A 20,753-nucleotide genomic window follows, 5' to 3' on the forward strand; every position below is an offset into this window, starting at 1 on the left:
CGAAGTGTCCTGAACAAACATTTGATTGAGCGTGGGCTCGATAACGTCTTTCATTATTCGCCTGGAACAACAGGATATGACCTATCCGATCATATTAACGTGCTCGTTGTACTGCCGTCATTGTCGAAGCATTCTATTATCAGATGCATTCTTGGCTTATATTAGGAATGGAATGCTAAACAAATATGGCTAGTTATCATGAAATCCCGAAATTATCGTCCTTGGAGTTTATATAAAAATCCAACAAAGAAATTGATATTATTAATATCTCTATACAATCTATATAACTATACCTAAAAGTTTCACATACAATTTTAGAGCCGTATAAATAAATAAATAAAAATGCATAACCATAATTTTCCTAAAATCATTCCCTCACAGCGTCCCAAGTAGCAATTTTATTTACTTTCATTTACCAGAAAAGCACAAAAATCATTTGAATCATATTAAAGTAGGTTGAATTGTTTAAAAATAATATTATATATTTAATTTTCTTTTTATTTTAATATAAATAGGGAGGGGAATAAACCATATGATGCCAATAAAATTTGTACTGCAACAATGATATTCTATACTGCAATAAAAGTAATAACCGTTCCTTACAGCGCCATTGACTATACTCCAAGAGTATACTCTTGGAAACTAAGATATTTGATCCTTGTACTTGAAGTTACTCTGGTTCATCATTCAAAGTGGAACACAATAACAATAACTGTTGCTGTTTGCAACCGTTTACAAACTGTTCTGTACCCAGACGGTCTTGCACCACAAAGTCCTACCACCAGAACTCTTTGTCAATCAAATTATAGTTTATCTATAAATAAATAAGCAGAGACCAATTGCTCCTTTGTTTTTGAACCGATTTTCTTTTATTTTCTTTGGTAATCATTGTTAAGCTTTAATTTATGTGCCTAGATAGACTGATAGCGCTGAGAAAATGTCGAAGAAAAATGTAGCCAACTCTACATGCTTGTACTTTCCACAAAGTACACTAGTATAATAGAATGAAATGTTTTGATTATCAAGCGTAGCTTTCACACACACATACCCTCTACTGATATTGACTAAGTATAATTGTATTGATTAGAATACTAACAATAACATGCAATAAACAACAAGAACAGACAGGTTGACGCAATAACGTCTACAAAACATATCGGTACATTGTTCGAACTAATGTCCTTAGATAAGATACCCTGTGTTTAAATATTATTACATTTTAAGTTCGAAGTACTTGGAGTAGTGGTGCAAAAAGCTTCATCAAAAGTATAACACCTCGCCTCATTGCCTCCACTGGTGACAGGAGGGCTGGTTCGTTTTTTGCCCAGAGGATCGGAATTGCGATTCAACGGGGAAATGCTGCTAGCATTCTTGCCACCATTCCAAGTCAAGATTTATACAGTAACTAGTTTTAGTTAATATTTGTATATATTTAAACATTTAATGTTATCAATTCTTATATATTAATTATATTATATTTATAAAAAAAAAATTAAAGTTCGAAATTATTGTAAACTCATATACGGGAATAAATGCCCATATATTTTTATTCGGTGTAGTCTTTAATATAACCAATGTTCTTCATATAATCGATCTCTGTCTGACGGTTGCTTCTTCAAGGTCAAACCACTGAACTGAATTGATTAAATTTGGTACGAAGCAAACTTGAACAGCACAGAAGGACTAAGGCTACATTTATACGTCTAACACATGACAACCAACCCTTAAAACACGAACTGCAACTAATTTGCTATGTAAATACAAATCCATATATTTTCTGTATAGTCTGAATGTGAACCAATCACAGAAAGGCATTCTGAGCGTCGAGATTCGGCTATTCGAATTTTGAAATATTATGTTATTGGGTCTATCTAAACCGTTATAAATGTTTATAAGAAAAAAGAAGGAGGCATTATTTTTATTATTATTCTGTCCCTCTCTGCACCATTAAATCAATATATTTTGAATTCTTATATCTTACGATGTAGCGCGTGTCGCAGAAGATTTTAGTATATAATTTATGACTATGTCTGCCGGTGGTTTTCCCCACTTTTAAATACATATAAAATGATTAGTAGTTGCCATAAATAAACGAAGGTACGTAGAAGATATATATATATATATATATATACTGTTTGCGGTGTCGACTCTCATACTGATTGATGTGACATGACCTACAAGAAATGAATATTACTCGGTAGGTGCTCAAAGTATATCAATAAATCATTAGTAGAATGGAGTTGGGGTAAGACTATTACCCTCGGAAAACCCAATGACTTTCAGAAAAGCAAATCGATACAATAGTTTATATAACTTTGTAGAATAATGTTATTGAATAATAATTTTAATTAAAAAGTAATGTTTATGGCATTTAATGCTCTATACTAATTCTCGCTCGCAACTTCGGTCAAGTTGGCGTAGGTCGACAGGCATAAAAAAAAATCTTATTTTACTGGCTTAGCTGTAAAAGCGTAACAGACAGGTGGACATTCGCATTCGCAATTTTAAGAATAAATTATATCATTACAATAATTATTAAATATTTTCTCTATAAAACGCATGGAATTATATCCTTTATGTCATACAAATTAATTAACCCCCGAAATTGCGTAGGTAGGGGGAGCTGTGACGTCAACTCTACGCTGAATTTGGATAAAAATACCTATTGCGCAATATTTCGTCAAATAACACAACCTTAATTAAAATTAAATATTCATGATTAACTATTAACATAACTTTTTAAGAAGTACATACAACAAACCATAACTCAATGTAAGTTAGTATCTTTTGAAATTATTCGTCATATAAGTTTGGGTTTTTAAAAAGTGATATTATATTTTTTTCCTGGATGACTTGCTATAATTATAATAATTTCATATTTATTATCCTCTCTGTATGGATTTAGTGGAGATTATAATGAGCACAGAACATTAAATATCATTAGGAATTTAAATGCACGATCTTTGCTCAAAACCACAAGTTGGAAAAAAACACGCAACAGATATTTTGTTTACGTAATGTTATTACTTAAACAGCTTAATTTAGACGTGAAAAAATAGTCATTGTCAGACATTATAATTATTATAAAAATATCAATATATTTGAAATCACAAACATAATATCCAAAAAGATATGTATATTATTAAAAAGTCAGGAATATATTTATTTATATCCAGTAGTAAAGTTGTCTTAATCTTATTGTCTTCGATATATGAAATGAATATGTCTCAATACAACAACTTATTTGTCATAATAACATATCCTATTAAATAACTTCCCTTTGTGAATTATTAATAATAGTGACAGCCAGAAATTAATATTTTTAAATTATCAAAATAGTAATATTTATTCCATTAAGATATTGTCAAAATTTTCCTCTCGCGATCGTAAACATAGCGTTACTACTTAATATTTGCCACCATTTACTTAAAAATATCGTTATGATGAAAATAAATAATGTAAATATTGAAAGTAGAATAACATGTCCATTTTAATATAATATTGATTTAACTAATCCACACTGATGATTCTGGCATGTAACCGTATTTTTTATTCATTTTTTGCAATTTAAAAATCGAATATGTAGTATAACATACAGATAAAAAATATTTATTTTGTACAAATAATTTTAATATTATTTGTTTACTTCTAATTAATATTTCAATAACTTAAAATTAACTTAAAGCTCTATTTTCAACAACAGGGATTAATTGTAATTTCTGAACGTATATTCAACGATAAGTCACAGACTATCGTTTAACCTAAAAATAGGTTGCCGGAATCAAATTATCACAATAAACCGAAATTAGCCGACGTCCTTCAGCTGATGGAATGACCTTCAATTGACATTACATCACTATAACATACCTTTTTCTCCAGCAATCCTATCGTCTCCGTATTCACAATCTGCGTTTTCTCCGTCATTATCACAAGATTATGTTATTATTTGTGAACTTGTTAAATGAATTAGGTTAAAATTTACGAGATGCAACGCGACGTGAACTTAGTGTACGACTGTCAGTCACCCCGTTCCGCGCATGCGTTAAACGGGACCCCTATTTCGTGAGTACAATTGTAGTTGTAAGATACGAGGAGTCTGTGATAATTCCGGATCCCCTTACTTATCGTACGAGGCGGATAGGTCAGAATAGACGTCACTCGTTGGTGGGTAGGGGAAGTTGAAAGTGATACAGCTTAGTCGATATGAAGGCAGGTTAGGGACGAATTAACTTATTCGTTATATGTAGATATAATTTCATAAAAATCGTATTTTACTAATGTACACACATATTGTTTCTCGTTTAAGATATAAATACATATACTCAATTGTTCGAAGCCGATATGGCCTACTGCCTAGTGAATAGAACACATGGATTTTTATCGGTAATCGCAAGATCAAATCCATATTATACTAACATGTAAACATAACATCGCATAAACTGCTAATTAGTGTATATATTTGGTGTTTATATTAAACCGCAGTTTAGCAGCGTATTTGAATAAGCTACAACTATACTCTATATTATAGTCCATAAAAAAGAGGCTTTTCCAGCCTAAATCAAGATTAATTGGTAGATTCACAAGCTGCTACATAATTAGTAACGTTTGCATTGATTGCCTTTTTAATATACATTATACAATAACCTAAAATTTTACATCATCTTATAAACATAGTTATGTAGGTTGAAAAAGTACAGTACACACAAACATAATCAAATTAAGTATTATAAATAAGATCCATAATGAAAGTCATATGCTAATATGATTTAATAAATAAAATATGTACTTTATTAATATAACTATTAACCGTCTCGTGTACTAGCACTCGTTTAAATTCTGAGAAAATTGTCTATATGAGGAAAAGTGTTTTGTTATATTAAAATGAGTTTTCATATGGTTATTTTAATAAGATAACCATGAATAAATATTCAAATAATGAATCTGTTGAATGATTAAAACATCGTTCTTCCAAGCGATATACTTCATACGACCGAAAATTCGTAGCGACCCCGCAACACGACACAACCAAAACAACAACTATAACAACAACAGCAACAGCCTGTAAATATCCACTGCTGAGTTAAGGCCTCCTTTAAGAAGAAGTTTTGGAACTTATTCCACCTTATGTGTTCCTTCAGCGCTGAGCACAAGATGAATTATAAACATGAATATTCAGTGATGCTTGGCACGCGTTCTAACCACTGGGCTATTACCACTTGCGAATTATTTAATTATTTTATAATATTATTTCGTAGGTGATATGAAAACGTTCAACCTAACAATGACAGTGTCTCGCCTGTGAAATCGCTTTACAATTCAACAATTCGTATCACAGCTTTTTCAGCTTTCATTGCTAATGACTAATGAGCAGTTTTATGTCTTAACTATTATTTTATTGTTTACTAGGTATATAATATGTATATGTATGCGTTAGAAAAACAAAATATTTATTTTTAACGAAGGATAAACGATTACAATGCAACGAAAAACCAGGGCTATTATATATATAAGAAGTGATTTTTATTAGCATGTGTATTATTTGAGTAAATAAATATTAAATTCAATTATATAGCTTTAATTACGATAATCATTTGGAGTCAGCTAATTACCAAAATTTGATATCGTTGATTCCGAACCTGACTATTTTAAATGTATTGTTAATAATTATAAGTCAAATTAAATCTATAGATAAAGAAAGATTGTAATCTATAAATTAATACACGGATTTTTTTTTGTTTGCATATTTATCTGATATCGTGATATGAAGATTAGCCACCACTGTAGTTTTAAGAAAGCCTTAAGCAAGCAAGACAAATTAAAGTCAATAAATATATGCTAAAGGTTAATTTATCAAGAATAATAAACATAATTTGTTTTTGCTTATTTCATAATTACACTCGAACTATTAAATGGATTGGAAAAAGGATTTAAGGATCTTGCACCGACTGGTTATAACGGATGAAATTTAAAAATCGGTGTAAGAGTTCCACGTATAAACTAGTGTCAAAACTCAAATTCATTCGAGCTGGATGGCAGCTTTTTGACTCGATATAATATGCGTCTTTATTAATTTCATAGAAACTATTACTGTGAACTGAGGCATAAACTTTTAGTAAATTATGTTGTCATATTTAAATTTAAATGTTTTTTTAATAAAAACAAAATTTAAATTTAAATAATTTTACGTATTACGAGTCCCCAGTAATTTTTTAAATCAGTAAATGTCGAATAACCTAAAGTAACTTAATATACTGCCAAGGGATGCTGAAAATGACGAATTTCTTTCAGAAAACGTACGTCGATTAAAATAAAATTAAACGTTAGATTGTCTTAATTCGATTTATTGTCCTCGTTTCGTGGCAATCGTGTTCTATTTCGTAATACTAACTTAATTTTCAAGTCCTCCCGTTGTAACTTAAAGTCATAACTAACTTAACCCAATGACGCAGGAAAAGCGATCAGTAAAACTTATTTAAGGTCAAGATTATAAGTACATAACTAATTATCAGTTCATACGGAGTTTCATCCCATATATCTATTCTTATCTATATATTCTATCCCATATATTTCGTCCCATATTCTTAAAAAGTTGAACCCATATGATTCTGTTTTCCCCTGCTATAATGTGTTCTAATTGTTTGTATGTATTCTGTGCTATAACTTTGTGTTTTTTGACGTGATATTGCAATGTATAGTCTAATCATTTTTAAATTTAATAAACGATAATTTATTACGACATTATATTTTCAAATTTTGCACAATTTGTACAAACTGATGAATAAATTAAAGCCTTTCCTATTTACTTTATCTGCGTATAGTACGATATAAATTAAAAATCAATTAAAGTTATTCTAGTTTTAACCAAATCGGAATAGACCAACATTAGCCAATGTATGCATAATAATGTAGGTATAATTCCATTAATTCTACAAATTGAGGTTATCTGAAACGGTACTTAGTCGATAACCTCTAAAATCATACCGTTACACATCAATTTTTAAAACAATTTTATCATAATTATTATAATTACGTAACGTACGTATCTGTTAGAAGATGCGTAACGCGCTTAGGAATTATTTATTCCTTGTTTCATACGGAGATATTATAATAGTTTCGTAGTTCAAAGTATTAATTTAAAAAAATATTTTACCTCTTGAGGGCCCTAGCAGACGGGGCATTTTATAATGGGACTATCTATTATGTGCATGTAATAAGAATTTTATTCATTCAAAAAAAAATTGAAACCATATATTAACGCCACTGAGTCTAGAATACACGATGCGAAAAACCGACTCATAACTTTATATCGACATAAAATCGATGCTACTTAAATAAATAGTATTTCAATGATTTTTCTAAATATTTTCTTTAATGTTGTTCATTGCAACCACGGAAACACAGAATTCATAAAACTAAAGCTTTATTTTCTCAATCACATCATTATTAACGATACGATATATTATTACGCCTTCACCTTTCAAATAGCAAAAGTGCAAGTTAATAAAAATACACGGCGTATGAATAAAATGTATTTGTTTTTGAATATACTAGCAAAACATTCAATTACTGACTAAAGATAACTTAAAATAAATATTTCGAATTCTATAACTGACGATAAATCGAATCAAAAAGCGAGCGATTGAAGATCAGCTGTTCCAGCCTTTGAAAAGCACTCGCGGAAGCACCACGCCTGCCGTAAGAGTATCGCTAGTTTTTTATTAAGAGCGGTGAATCGTTAAATCACACATTTTTCACTCATTGGTTTAGGTCTTTGTGCCAGCCAGTCTGGATAAGGTTATTAATGTGAGGATAGTTAATATTTCTTACAGTGACAATGGGTATATGCAGAGGATACCACTTACCATCAAGTAAACCATTTGCTAGTTCGCCAAAATAATTCTAATAGTATTTATACTTGATGGTTTAGCTTAAAGCAACCTCATCTAGGTAAATATTACCCAATCATCAGGCATCTTGCTACCAAACAGCAATACTAGGTATTGTAGTCAGATTTGAAAGGTGAGTGAGCCAGTGTAAAAACCGGGAAAAAGAATATAACATCTTAATATTTAAGGTTGGTAGCGCACTTTCGATTAAAGAAATATTCAATATTTCTAACAGCGACCATATCTTTTGGCGATGGTAAACACTTAACAGGGTCACTTATCTTACCTTTTCCAGAAAGTCTATGCCTTAAAAGTTTTCTATAGGATCATGTCCATTGTTCAAGTATTATCGTCAGAAAGCTATGTGTGCTTAGCATGTTTGTTGTATGAGTCTTTAACAATCAATAAGTATATTATATAAGTATTACTACGAGTAAACAAGACTTTTAACTTAGTATTGATAAAGATAGTTTGGAAGAATCTTGTAATTCGACAAATATAATTTGACTGGGAAAACGTATGTCGCGGTTGTAGTTTGGAAGGTCATCTGTCAATTGCCAATTAAAAGATACAATATCTAATAACAATGTAATATTAATTATCCTCATTCCTGCCCTCATCCTTAACCCTGTCTGACGTCATTGACGTTTGACGACCTCCGTGGTCGAGTGGTGTGTACGCCGGTTATCATGGGTACGCCACTCCGAGGTCCTGAGTTCGATTCCCGGCCGAGTCGATGTAGATTACCATTAGTTTTCTATGTCGTCTTGGGTCTGGGTGTTTGTGGTACCGTCGTTACTTCTGATTTTCCAAAACACAAAGTGCTTTAGCTACTTACATGGGGATCAGAGTAATGTATGTGATGTTGTCATATCTCACAAGTAAAAATCTCTACAGCCAAATCGTCTTTCACATAAACCATTCATGGAAGTAAAATAGGAAATAAATAAAAACAAAGTTTGTATTGATAAATTTTATTTTATAATTAAAACTTTAAATTATGGGGCCAAGTTACTCTTGATACATTATTAATATTAATTTAATTAAAATTACACGAGATGGCATTATTTTAATATCAGTCCACATCACAACTGCATTTAACTAACACTAAACATTATAAATGAAACACATTTATTCGTTTCATTTAACTAAGCATACAATATATTCAACATAATAAAGGTATACATACAATTAAACATACTAATATATATTATGTATATACTTTAAACCAAATTCCAATTCTAACTAGTCCTAACTTAATTAGAACTAATAAAACACACACATTTTTTAAGTACTATTCTATCTATCTTTTATAATAATACATATGAAATCATTTTATTAAAAAACAAATGAAAATAACTTTTTTGTCTAAATATGTGTGTAATGTTTATATCTTATATATGTGTGGGTGTTTCATCAGGTCTATAGTAAATAAGGACCAGGTCGAAATATAGTTGGCATTCAGTATCAATGTTGCAATATGCAGTTCAAAAGTCTAATTTAATAAATATTTAATTTTTTAATGAATACCAATAATTATTTATTCATATTTATACATTAATTTATAAACAGATACATTTATTTATAATTAAATATATTAACTAGATATATATAAAATGTACCTTATATATATTAAAATATCTTTTTAGAAAGACAGCAATCTCAATAAAGTGCAAAATAAAAAGTGAATATATATTTTTAAATATAATTTTATAAGCTATAAACTCAAACAATTTACAGTATTTTTCAATGTGGCAAGATATCTACACTACAAAGTTTTATTAAAGCTGTTAAAAATTAAATCTACATAAAATTACGTCGGCGCCACACATTCGCTCTAATTTTTACTATATATGAATAATTTTAATGAATTGGAAATATGTTTGTAAAAATCCAAAAAATACATTACAAAATTAGATTCCTTTTTATTGTTTGATATTTGGCACTTGTTAAAGTAAAAACATGAAAATATTCTAAAGACTTCCAATGTACTACTTGAAAGTTAGCTCTAGCAATCATTTTTTTTCAAAGATCTAAAAATGATGTTGGTTGAAGATAACACGCAGTTATCATTTTATCGAATGTGTGGCGTCGGAGTTTAAACGACATTAATTTTCTTTAGCAAAATTTATTTATCTCAAGGCTTACACTGGCTGATTAATTATATTAATATATAAAAAAAAATATATTCATAGTAATAAGTCAAACAGCATTCTTTTGAAGTATAGACAGTATATAACAAAAGTTGAGACAAACAAATTTTGCAATTTACATATAAACAGACAATCTCTAATTATTAATATAAATATATTTAATTAATAATAATTAATATTAAAGATTCGAAAGTTCTTTCGATTACACGTTAACTATTAGGCCGGTCCGACTACTCGTTGATTGATTTTCATAGATACATTGAAATAATTATACAATAATTACAAATTAAATTTAATTGACAATTTTTATATAATAACTATTTACATTATTTACATCACTGGATTATATATAAACGAATATTAATCATTAGAAGATATACATAAGTTTTAATGTTAGTATGATTACAACCCGTACCAATAAAGAAACGTTTTTAATAGAATCTGATTTTGTGGTAGTTCACACAATATTCACGTGTCTGATACGCCTCTTACTGTCAATCAATGGTATTAAGTAATTATGAAAACAGAAGAAAGATAATCTATAACATGATTATTGAGAGGAGAGTTAACTAAATTAAATTGTTAATTGTATTGCATAAATAAATTTAATAACGCCTGAAGCACAAATCAATATATAATTTTAAATAATATATGTTTTGCTGTCCGTACTCTTTACTATTTTTTTTATTGGTACACGTTAAATAGCCATGTTCGGCGGTGAAGGAACCTTCATGCTTAATGACAGACATACATATATACCAACCAGTATGTTTGTCCATGTATTAAACACTTATAGACAGACAAACCAATATCTAATTTAGTATTAAAATATTAGATTATATTAACAATAAACAAAACAGGCGTTATTTATTAGTTGACATAAATTATTTATTGAATGAGGTGGTAATACTAAATAGTTAAAAAAAAATAAGGTAGTATTAATATGTATTAGATATTATATATAAATATTCTAAACTGAGCTTTATATATCTCTACTGTGATATGTGTTTACACCACTTATATATATAAGCAGTTAATTTGTCTAACACGACTACACTTGCTACATTTCTAGTGACAATTTAAGTTTGAAATTGCTTTGAACATTGATCATGATTGTGATTATTTTAATCGAATACAGTTTAAAGCATCTCCGGTAACATTTGTGTTATTGAAATAACTGCATTATTTCAAGTTTGTAATATTTTTATACAGTAGAACGCGAATTATCCGAACGCCGATTAAACGAATCGCCAATTATCCGAAGCGGTTCTAAGTATAAAATAAAAAATTAAAAACAAGTAATGTTTATACTTTGTATTTTTAACATTTACAACTTCAGAACAAGTTCTACAGAGAGTTTTTGTAAATTGTCTTTGTTAAGCTTTATAAAGTTTTATTCTATGTGTTCGATTCGTTTTTCTTTAGTAGCAGTCTATGTCCGGTTATCCGAATCGACCCCGATCCCCAATAATTCGGATAATCAGCGTTCTACTGTGTATTAAAGAAATATAAAATATAAACGAAAACACCTAGGAAATAAATTGTTAAATTAAATATGGATATTTTCAAGCCGGTGGTAGTTTTAATAGAGTAGTAAATATTTATTAAAAAAATGCTTTAATTAATTTTAGGAGAATAAGTACATTTGATTTAATTTGAATCCAAGTGAGTGATATGTAAAAAAGAGATATTAATATCGATGTATTGTAATATAGATTATAGTTTTCTTTATTTTTATTCTTTAACTAGCTGATACTTAAAGTCATAGGCCCTTTTAAGCCGACTGATGAATATGAATGATACATCATACACGTTTATTGATTCGAATATGAATTATATTTTAATTGGAGGTCGTCTAAAAATGTCTGTAACAATAAATAAAATGGCGTTTTGAGATTCTTTATAGTTAAGTAGCATATCAAATTGTAGCTTAGTCCTCAAAATCTTACCGATCTAAACAAAATTAGATCCAATTACAAGACATTTATATTTAGAACTATATTATTTATATGAGGAAAATATGTACAAACTATCATATTATAGACACAGATTATTAAAGAATTTTTGATTAAATAATATGCGTTCTAAATAATTTATATACATTCTTTAATATCTATGATACTACCTTAAAAAAATTGGTGCACAGATCACAATTTTTCATAACACGATTACTTCTATCGTAATTAAATATGTTAATTATTGAGGAAAAAAATTTTCTATACATATCCACGGCCCTCATAAATTTACAAGGATCGATACCTATGTATATTTATAATAGTAACAACACTAGTTTGATAATTATTCGTCTAATAAATGTTGCTACTTTTAATTACAAATATCCCAAAATATATCCGATCTCGTTTGGCAGGAGTTGGTATACAAACAACTTTGACCTTGAAATGAAATGATATCATTGGTCGTAATCTAACTATACGCTTTGAATGTCGGCGAAGTTATATTTGAAAGTTAAACGAGAACGGTTTTAGATACGTGGATGAGTGTTATAGTATTATAAAGATTTATTTATCCAGAACTGTTTGCAATAAGTATTAACAATATACATATAAATTGAAGGCCTTTACTACTCCTGCCATTGAAACATACAGTACGAGACGACTTAGATGTAGCATCGGCAAATTCAATAAAACCGATTACTGTCGATTTATACAACCAATAGAAATAGCTCCCTATCGCGCCATTCTACGCTATTCGTCGCTATAGATACTCGCGTCAGTTCAACCCGAGAAAGCAAGTGCATGTAAATCGACGTGTCAAATTGACGGATATATATGATATTACAAGTGATTAGATTTGTATAAAGATCATATTCACATAAGAAATAAATATTGATAATTTGGCATAGCGTACTTGATTCGGGTATGATCGGTTTTACGAATTTTGCTGATGCTACATCTAAGTTGTGTCGTACTATTACAGTTTTTTTTTATAAATAATGTCATGAAATATAATAATAATTTTAACAGAAGACCAGCTTCTTAAATTATTTTGTTTAATAATTTTGGATACATTGTTTAATTATTTCGAACGCTACATATATGGACTGATTTCATTAATTCTGAAACCGTTTTTAGAACTTCGTTAGATAATATCGTTAAGATTTATTATTTGCTATCTAATATAGAGTAATGATGTGAAATATTAGATTTTCAATTTAAATATGGCAATGCTGTTTTCGTTTAGAATAAACTTGAAATTTGAATATAAGCGATAGTTAGTCGTTGAATTTTAGATTATTGCAATCTGCTAGTATACAAAAGTTTTACATGATTTGGTGGAAAATGGTTGAAGAATTGATTATCATTTCAATAGATTGTTAACTAAGTATCAAAACCTAACTACGATTTCATTAAATACTATAACTTAAATAATCCATTGAACACCCACTCACATGTATATCATAACTGAAGCGTGACGTCATCGTCTAGGCTGTCTTCTACAGGGCAGCAGGAGACCAGCTCCTCGAAGGACATTCCGTCGAGGGTCATGGAGATGGAGGCTATGCTCTTGAATAGAGCCTCTGGGTCGAGGTCTTCAGGGAGTTTGGTGAGGAACTGAGCGGCGGATATAAAGTCCATGTCTTTGAGCTCGTCTTGGTACAGATGGAGGATACCTGAAATTATATAGTTCGTTATTATTGTGCAACTAACAATGATATTCTAATAAACAAATATGTTATACCCATACTAAACAACAGAAAAAAGTGTGCCGCGCCGGGGACCGTTTATTTTACATTTCGTTACAAGTAAAAAGGATAGCTTGATAAAAACAATAAGTAAAAGGGATAACTAGATGTTTTAATTACGCAAAACGTATTACTACATAATTATGATGTATTATAAAGTATTACTGGCATAATTATGATGAAAACGACTAAAGGCAAACGTCCCAATTAGGACGTTTTCTAGTCTTCACTTTTTGCGCGTTAATGACATATCTGTTTACTAGAACATCATTGGCACCTTATTAATATCATAATTCAATATATTATATGACCTAATTCTTTTTTATGTTTCTTATTGTTATTAGGTACTTTATTGGAAATTTTTTGTACAATTTATTAATTGTTTTTCAATGGACTATTTTATTTTACTTTGAGTTACCTATTCTCATTATAACTGGCCATTTTCTTTTAAATGAAATATTATTGAAAATAATATAGCTGGCATAAAACGAAAAAAAAATCGTCGTTTGTTTTTAAAACTGTATTTAAGTTCATATATATTATTTTATAAAACAGGTATTGAAATATGCCCTTCAAAAATATCCTTTAAAATAATAATAATATATTGATAACTAATATACTTTCTAGTTTCCAAACATTAATAGAATACAATTTGTACGTTGCGTTCCTTGGCCGTGCCGTTGGCTTAAACGGGGTCAGTACAACATTTGCATTAGTTATAGTTTCAAGGCAATCGTTAGGATAGCGTGTTATGTAATTGTTTAAATATATAATTGTTATGAAGATGTAATGAAGGATCTATTACGAGCTTGTGTTTAGAATACAAAGGCTTGGGGATAGATACCAACATATAACCAATGACAACGATTTCATATTTGCTGTCGGCCTAACTGATCAGTAATATATACAGGGTTATTGGTAATTCGACATATATCCGTTAGGAGGTGATAGGGGTGACTATCAATTTTTTAAAATTATCTGCAGGCTATGTTTCATAATGGATTTTTTTGTTTTTAAGGCATATTTGAGGATTTTTTTTATAAAATATTGAAATAATTTCGTTTTCCGTCTCGCATTTTTAAATTTGGACCGATAACTATAGTTTAAATATTGAAAAATATCCAGTGTTTAATCGTTTTTATAAAACAAAAGAAAAAAATAGATTTTAATTGAAACTTTTTTTTAAATAAATTATTGAAGTTGCATTTTTGAGAAATTTTGAAAAGAAATAAAAAACTCTAAAATGGTTCACTTTTGGATATGGGGGTTAAAATTATTGCAAATAGTCACCCCTATCACACCCTAACGTAAATATACGTCGAGTTACCAATAACCCTGTATATTAATACGTAAGTTCCCCAATGCTGCTTCGAATCAGAATTGATTTGCATTAGTACTTATTTTTATATAGAAATGGCACCGTGACATAAGGTATGTAATAACAATGCTTTTTTTTTTAAAAAATACAACATCCACAGGCTCGCAGATGCCCGTGCCTTTTTTTACATTTTATATTCAATTACATTTTGGCGTTTTATATTTATACTAAACATCAGCAGATCTTCGCTGGAAATCATTTTTGTCGTCTTCTTGGGAGACGTGGCCCACACTGATTTTTTTTTTTTTTTTTTTTTTATATTTATTATTAAATAATATATACCAATGTATAATAAATAATATATAAACTACAATAAATAATATATAGCAGATAACAATGCTTCAATAAGGCTCTAAACGCGTGTTAGGAGGGGGGGGGCGGGGTCGTACCGAGCGCGGCGTTGAAGAGGAAGGAGTCTCCGTCGCGCAGGAACACGTCCCACACGCGGCACGCGGCGTCCAGCGGCATGGCCTTGGCGAACGCCGTGTACAGCCACTCCAGCAGGTACAGCTCCGGCGCCAGCGCGCCCGCCAGCGCCGGCAGCCGCCGCCTCAGCAGCCGACCGTACGCGCGCCACAGCCGCTGCGCACGCGCGTTTTATATTTTTCAAAAATCAAAATAAACTTTATTCAAGTAGGCTTTTATAAGCACTTTTGAATCGTCATTTTAAAATTAAGCGAAGCTACCACCGGTTCGGAAAGTAGATTCTACCGAGAGGAACCGGCAAGAAACTCAGTAGTTACTCTTTTTTAACATTTAAAAAATACAACGTCACGTTAATTAAATAAAATTATTTCAATTAATGTATCCTGCTTGGAAGTCAACAGGTATTAACTCCACGCTTTTTTATCATCTACAAAATCTTGTATCGAATAGTATGCTTTTTCTACCAATGTATTTTTAACAAACGATTTGAATTTACTAAACGGCAAAGTTAAAAATTGGTGTCTCCATTCATTGTTATTCTCATACGTTACAATTTATTGAACACATATATAACCGTTTTTAAAAAAACATGACGTCACAAGTGTCAGAGTTTCGATCTTTAACCATTTTCGGTGGTATGAAATAAAACTCAGGAAATAATCCTCTCTGATTTATTCCAATATGAGGCGGTCCGATCGCTCCGACGGCTCGACCAAGTCTGTCGATACCGGCGGGCGCTTGATCTTTTATAACAAAAATATGCGGGTAGACTTATTCACTCAAGATAACAGTTGTTTACAAACATTAAAACATTTCAGAGTAATTTAACATTTCAAAAATTATTCATTTAACAATGAAACAGTTTTAAATTATTAAAATAATCATTTCTGGACATGTGTTTTTCTTAAATTCGTGGCTCCGCGCCGACATATACAATTAAAAAAAAATAAAGAGTAACAACCGGCTTTCTTGTCCGTTCTTACCGGTAAAATCTACTTTCCAAACCGGTGGCAGTTTTTTATATAGTTGTTAAAAGACAATTCAAAGGTGATCGTAAAAATCTACTTGAATAAGGTATAATTTGATTTGATTAAATATCAATCTAGTTTAATTTTTACCTGCATGGTTTCACCGTCTCTTGTAAAAGCGGCGCGTAGAACTGGCCCGTCGAGGAGGTTGGCGAAGCAGACGAATGCTTGAGGCGCTTCCATGTTTAATATGAGCACGGCAGCTATGAATGACATACCCTGGAAAACACATCTCAGTATGTAGCAACAGACCAACAATTAAATTTTAAAACAAATCATTGTTTTAGAACCTAATTGGAAAATAAATACAGCTTCTACATCCTAAATAAACATTCCCTATTGGAAATAAGTCCATAGATACTCATACTCCTGCTTTTTTTAAACTAGATAACCTAAAGAAAATGAAATTGCTTACAGAATAAAAACGAAGAGGTATACTTGGTACCGTATCGACATACAAATATCAAATATAATTGTAATACAGTTAACGAAGACATAGATTTAAAAATTATAATAATAAAATGCGAATACATAACATAAAAAATAAAAAGTACGTGTAAAACTATATCATCAAACCCCAATATCAATTAACCCAAATTAAATATGTCATATTGATATATGATAGAGCTTGTCATCAGAATCCACGACTATTATTACTAATTTGGTTTATGTCAAACGCAGTGTGTGGGTGTTATACAAAATATACCATCAAGACAATTTTCGTTATTAAACTTTGTATTATTCTGCCTCGTTAGTTTAGCTAGCTTTTAAACTACAAGTTACAAGGTCTGAAAATCTAACACCAGATCAGGAAAAAGCAAATCTTTGTAATTCGGGACATAATGTCTTAGCTCCAAAATTTTGTGACGAATTGGCAATTTAAGAAGTACTTCATATTTCTTATGGCGTCAATTAAATAGCTTTTAAAAATCCGTTATCCCAATTGTAAGTCTCCTGTCATTGTTACCAAAAAAGTCAACAAATGTTTGCGCTCATTTTTGCAGACATTTTTAACTTTGCCGTTTCGTAAATTTAAATCGTTTATAAAAACAATCCATTGTTAAAAAAGGCATATTATTCGATACAAGATTTTGTAGATGATAAAAAATCTTGGAATTAATAATATCTGTTGACTTCCAGGCATTACATATATTGTATTTAACTAATATGATTGTATTTTTTAAATGTTGAAAGAGAAACTTCTGATTTTCTTGCCCGTTCTTCTCGGTAGAATCTATTTTCCGTAACTAGTGATAGCTTCACTTAATTGTTAAATGACGATTTAAAAGTGCATGTACAAGCCCACTTGAATAAAGTTTATTTTAATTTGATTTGCTCTAACACTTCTGTGAAAAATAAAATCTTTATAAATATTAATAATTACCTGAATATAACCGATATCTGGCCTGTAACAGACGTACGCCGCTAACAGTTCGTGTAGCACGTCAAAATACGGACCACCAGGTTGAAATATACACAAATGTGGAAACGTCCGCGCTATGTCCAACTGAATTAGCTCCATGGAACATTCGTCACTATAATCCAGTAAATTGGGGTTAGATTTCGAACAACACTTCTTCGGCCCAGGATCGACGTTTATAGATTTCAAGTTCTGCTCACTAAAGTTCCTCGGCAATCCCAATCTTGGCTTTTCCGAATTCTCCTCAATCCTGTCGTCCATTTTGGACAACTTCTCCGTTCTTTTCGACGATCTCTCGTCACATTTTGAGAATTCCTCGCTAGAAAGCCTGTCTTCTACTTTTTGGTCATCTTTCTTGGGTTCGTCGTGTTTACAGTCGCAGGAGTTTTTCGTGTGGACTTTTAACCGTTTCCTCCTTAGCTGTGCTTCTTGGAGTTTCTGTTTCGCTTTGGCGACGTAATCCTCGTACATTTCGTGTGTTATTTTCAATTTATTTTCAATAGCGAGCTGCCAGACTCTACCCCTTATCGCCGGTGGAAGTCCGCACCACCAAAGATCGAGTGTGCGTTTTGCGTTTTTCCTGAAAGAGAACATTTAATTTTATTGAAATTAAATCGAATTACATACTACTACATAAATGAGATTAAGGTTTGAATTTGGCAATTTCATAATTGACAAGAAATTATAGTATTTTTAGCTCTTGGGAAGTACCCAAAATATAAAAAAAAAAAAACGTTTTAAAATTTCGTTTGTAACTACTCTATATTTTTCTAATAATAAACATAATATCGAACATTCGCAAAACATACAATAAAGTAAGGATTGGGCTATTGTGATACACGATTACAAGCATGTAAAAAAATGAATAAATTAAGTAAAAAAATATTAAGACTCAAACAATATGCGCCAAAAAAAGCCCATTAAACAGCAGCAGAGATAACACGGGTTAAATTCAATACAACAATAGTGATTGCAAAGAAATAAACAAAAACAATGGGTTTCATGTAAATCGCGAGCATTGTTCACTTCACAATATATAACCCGATCTCATTATGACTTAGCGGATGATGGATAGGACGTCTGTGGTAGATAACGGCTGGTTGGAACGAAAAACAAAATGACGTCGGAATATTTATACACACTTTCAGATTTACTTTACAATCGGAGAGAGAAAATTTTACGCAACCAATCGGATATTTATTATGAAAATACGCATTATTTTCTTATTTTAGCTATTTTACCCGCATCGATTTTTTTCTACTTAATTATACACCTAAATTGTTATAACTATTGACAGTCTTAACCTATTCTGAAAACAGATAAGAGTAACCGGAATAAACTTACGATGAATAGGCAGTATTCATATACAAAGTATTCCATTATATTTCAATGATTTCAATTAGAAATTTGGAATGTCATGAAGATCACATCGCCTACATATTGATTTAATAAAGTATTTTTCTTTGTATAGAGAGAGATAAATTAGTTATGTTTACGTCATAATCTCATATACATATGTATATGTCATTGTAAAACTTGAACTTCGAACGGGGTCAATTACGATACACGTAGTTATCAAAAATCACTTAATTTTTCAAATTATATGGACTGGAAGTATATTCACGTTCATAGATATTACGTAATCACATGTCGATCGACTTTTTACCCTTGGGTATAACACGAACTCGTGCAAGTTTATTTGATGATAGCTATACACTCGTAACATGCATATGTAAGCATTAATTACATCTATATACCGCTCTGTAGCCAATGTAACGATTGACTGACGCGTTTCGTAACAATAATTTCCAAGAAAAGAAATTACTGACTATATTTTATTAGTAATTGTTAAAATTGTCTCAATTAGATAATTAAATAACTATATAATAATTATAGTTTCTCTTTCTTTTATAAAAATAAAGTGCAAGACAAAATACTTTGGGCATATTGGAATATGCCATTAAAAATATTTAAAACTATTTTCTTCTAAAAAATTCAAATTCTCCATTGATATTGTATGACATTCCTGAATACGTACAAACATTTAACTCCGCTCTATTTACCATTCAGTATGCTCTGCATTTACTCTCACTATAATCGCTCATTCATTCATTATCATTCATTCACCAATAGAACAAACGTTGGGGCGCTAATGATTTCAATCGGTCTTACATGTTATGCCAATCCGGTAGTATTGTCTGCGTCCATTCACGCGCGTGTCTTGCGAGTCTCTCCTCCATTCGTATCGATTCTTGCAATCTCGCATGCCTTGCTGCTGCCTCTCTTTCCACTCTTCGCCTCGCTGCCTCGACCATTCTAGCGTGTTCTGCCTTGTGTCGCAGTGCCTCTTCCGTGCATTTTGCTGGTAGGTTTGAAGGTCTGAAATAGATATTGTCGATCAAATTACAAACATTATTTGAAACTACTGAAATCTTTATCAACATTAATATTATAAATGTGAAAGTAACTCTGTATGTATGTCGCTCTTACACGACCACACCGATGAACGGAATTTGCTGAAATTTGGTGTGAAGCAAACATGAACTTCAAGCAAGAATATATGCAACGTTGTTTGCCTAACACATAAACAACCAACGCTCTAAAACGCAAGCAAATCCGCGAGCAACGACTAGTGTTTACATAAAATAATTTCGCTTAATTTAGGTCTACGTAACGAGAACCGAAGTTACTAGTTCGATTTCCTTTAAAAGTCAAATGTTTCAATAACTAAATCTCGTAAACATCTGCTTGAGTTGAAT

General features: G+C 30.7%; 2 protein-coding genes across 2 annotated transcripts in view; both read right to left on the minus strand.

The window, feature by feature from the left end:
* Positions 1–4,089, minus strand: part of LOC124536542 (facilitated trehalose transporter Tret1) — a 71,891-nt gene extending 67,802 nt beyond the window's left edge. The window contains exon 1 of the mRNA XM_047113113.1: positions 3,868–4,089. Coding sequence (XP_046969069.1) covers positions 3,868–3,924 — 57 coding nt within the window. The 5' untranslated portion in view covers positions 3,925–4,089. The remainder of the gene's footprint in view (positions 1–3,867) is intronic.
* An 8,874-nt stretch (positions 4,090–12,963) lies between these two features.
* The window catches only part of LOC124536111 (TBC1 domain family member 12-like), a 49,426-nt gene continuing 41,636 nt past the window's right edge, over positions 12,964–20,753 (minus strand). Inside the window, exons 3-7 of the mRNA XM_047112559.1 lie at positions 20,167–20,373; positions 17,959–18,574; positions 16,665–16,793; positions 15,510–15,702; positions 12,964–13,670 (exon numbers count right to left, since the gene is read on the minus strand). Coding sequence (XP_046968515.1) covers positions 13,456–13,670; positions 15,510–15,702; positions 16,665–16,793; positions 17,959–18,574; positions 20,167–20,373 — 1,360 coding nt within the window. The 3' untranslated portion in view covers positions 12,964–13,455. The remainder of the gene's footprint in view (positions 13,671–15,509; positions 15,703–16,664; positions 16,794–17,958; positions 18,575–20,166; positions 20,374–20,753) is intronic.

Source organism: Vanessa cardui, chromosome 16, assembly GCF_905220365.1.
Source record: "Vanessa cardui chromosome 16, ilVanCard2.1, whole genome shotgun sequence".
Classification (NCBI taxonomy): Eukaryota; Metazoa; Arthropoda; class Insecta; order Lepidoptera; family Nymphalidae; genus Vanessa; species Vanessa cardui.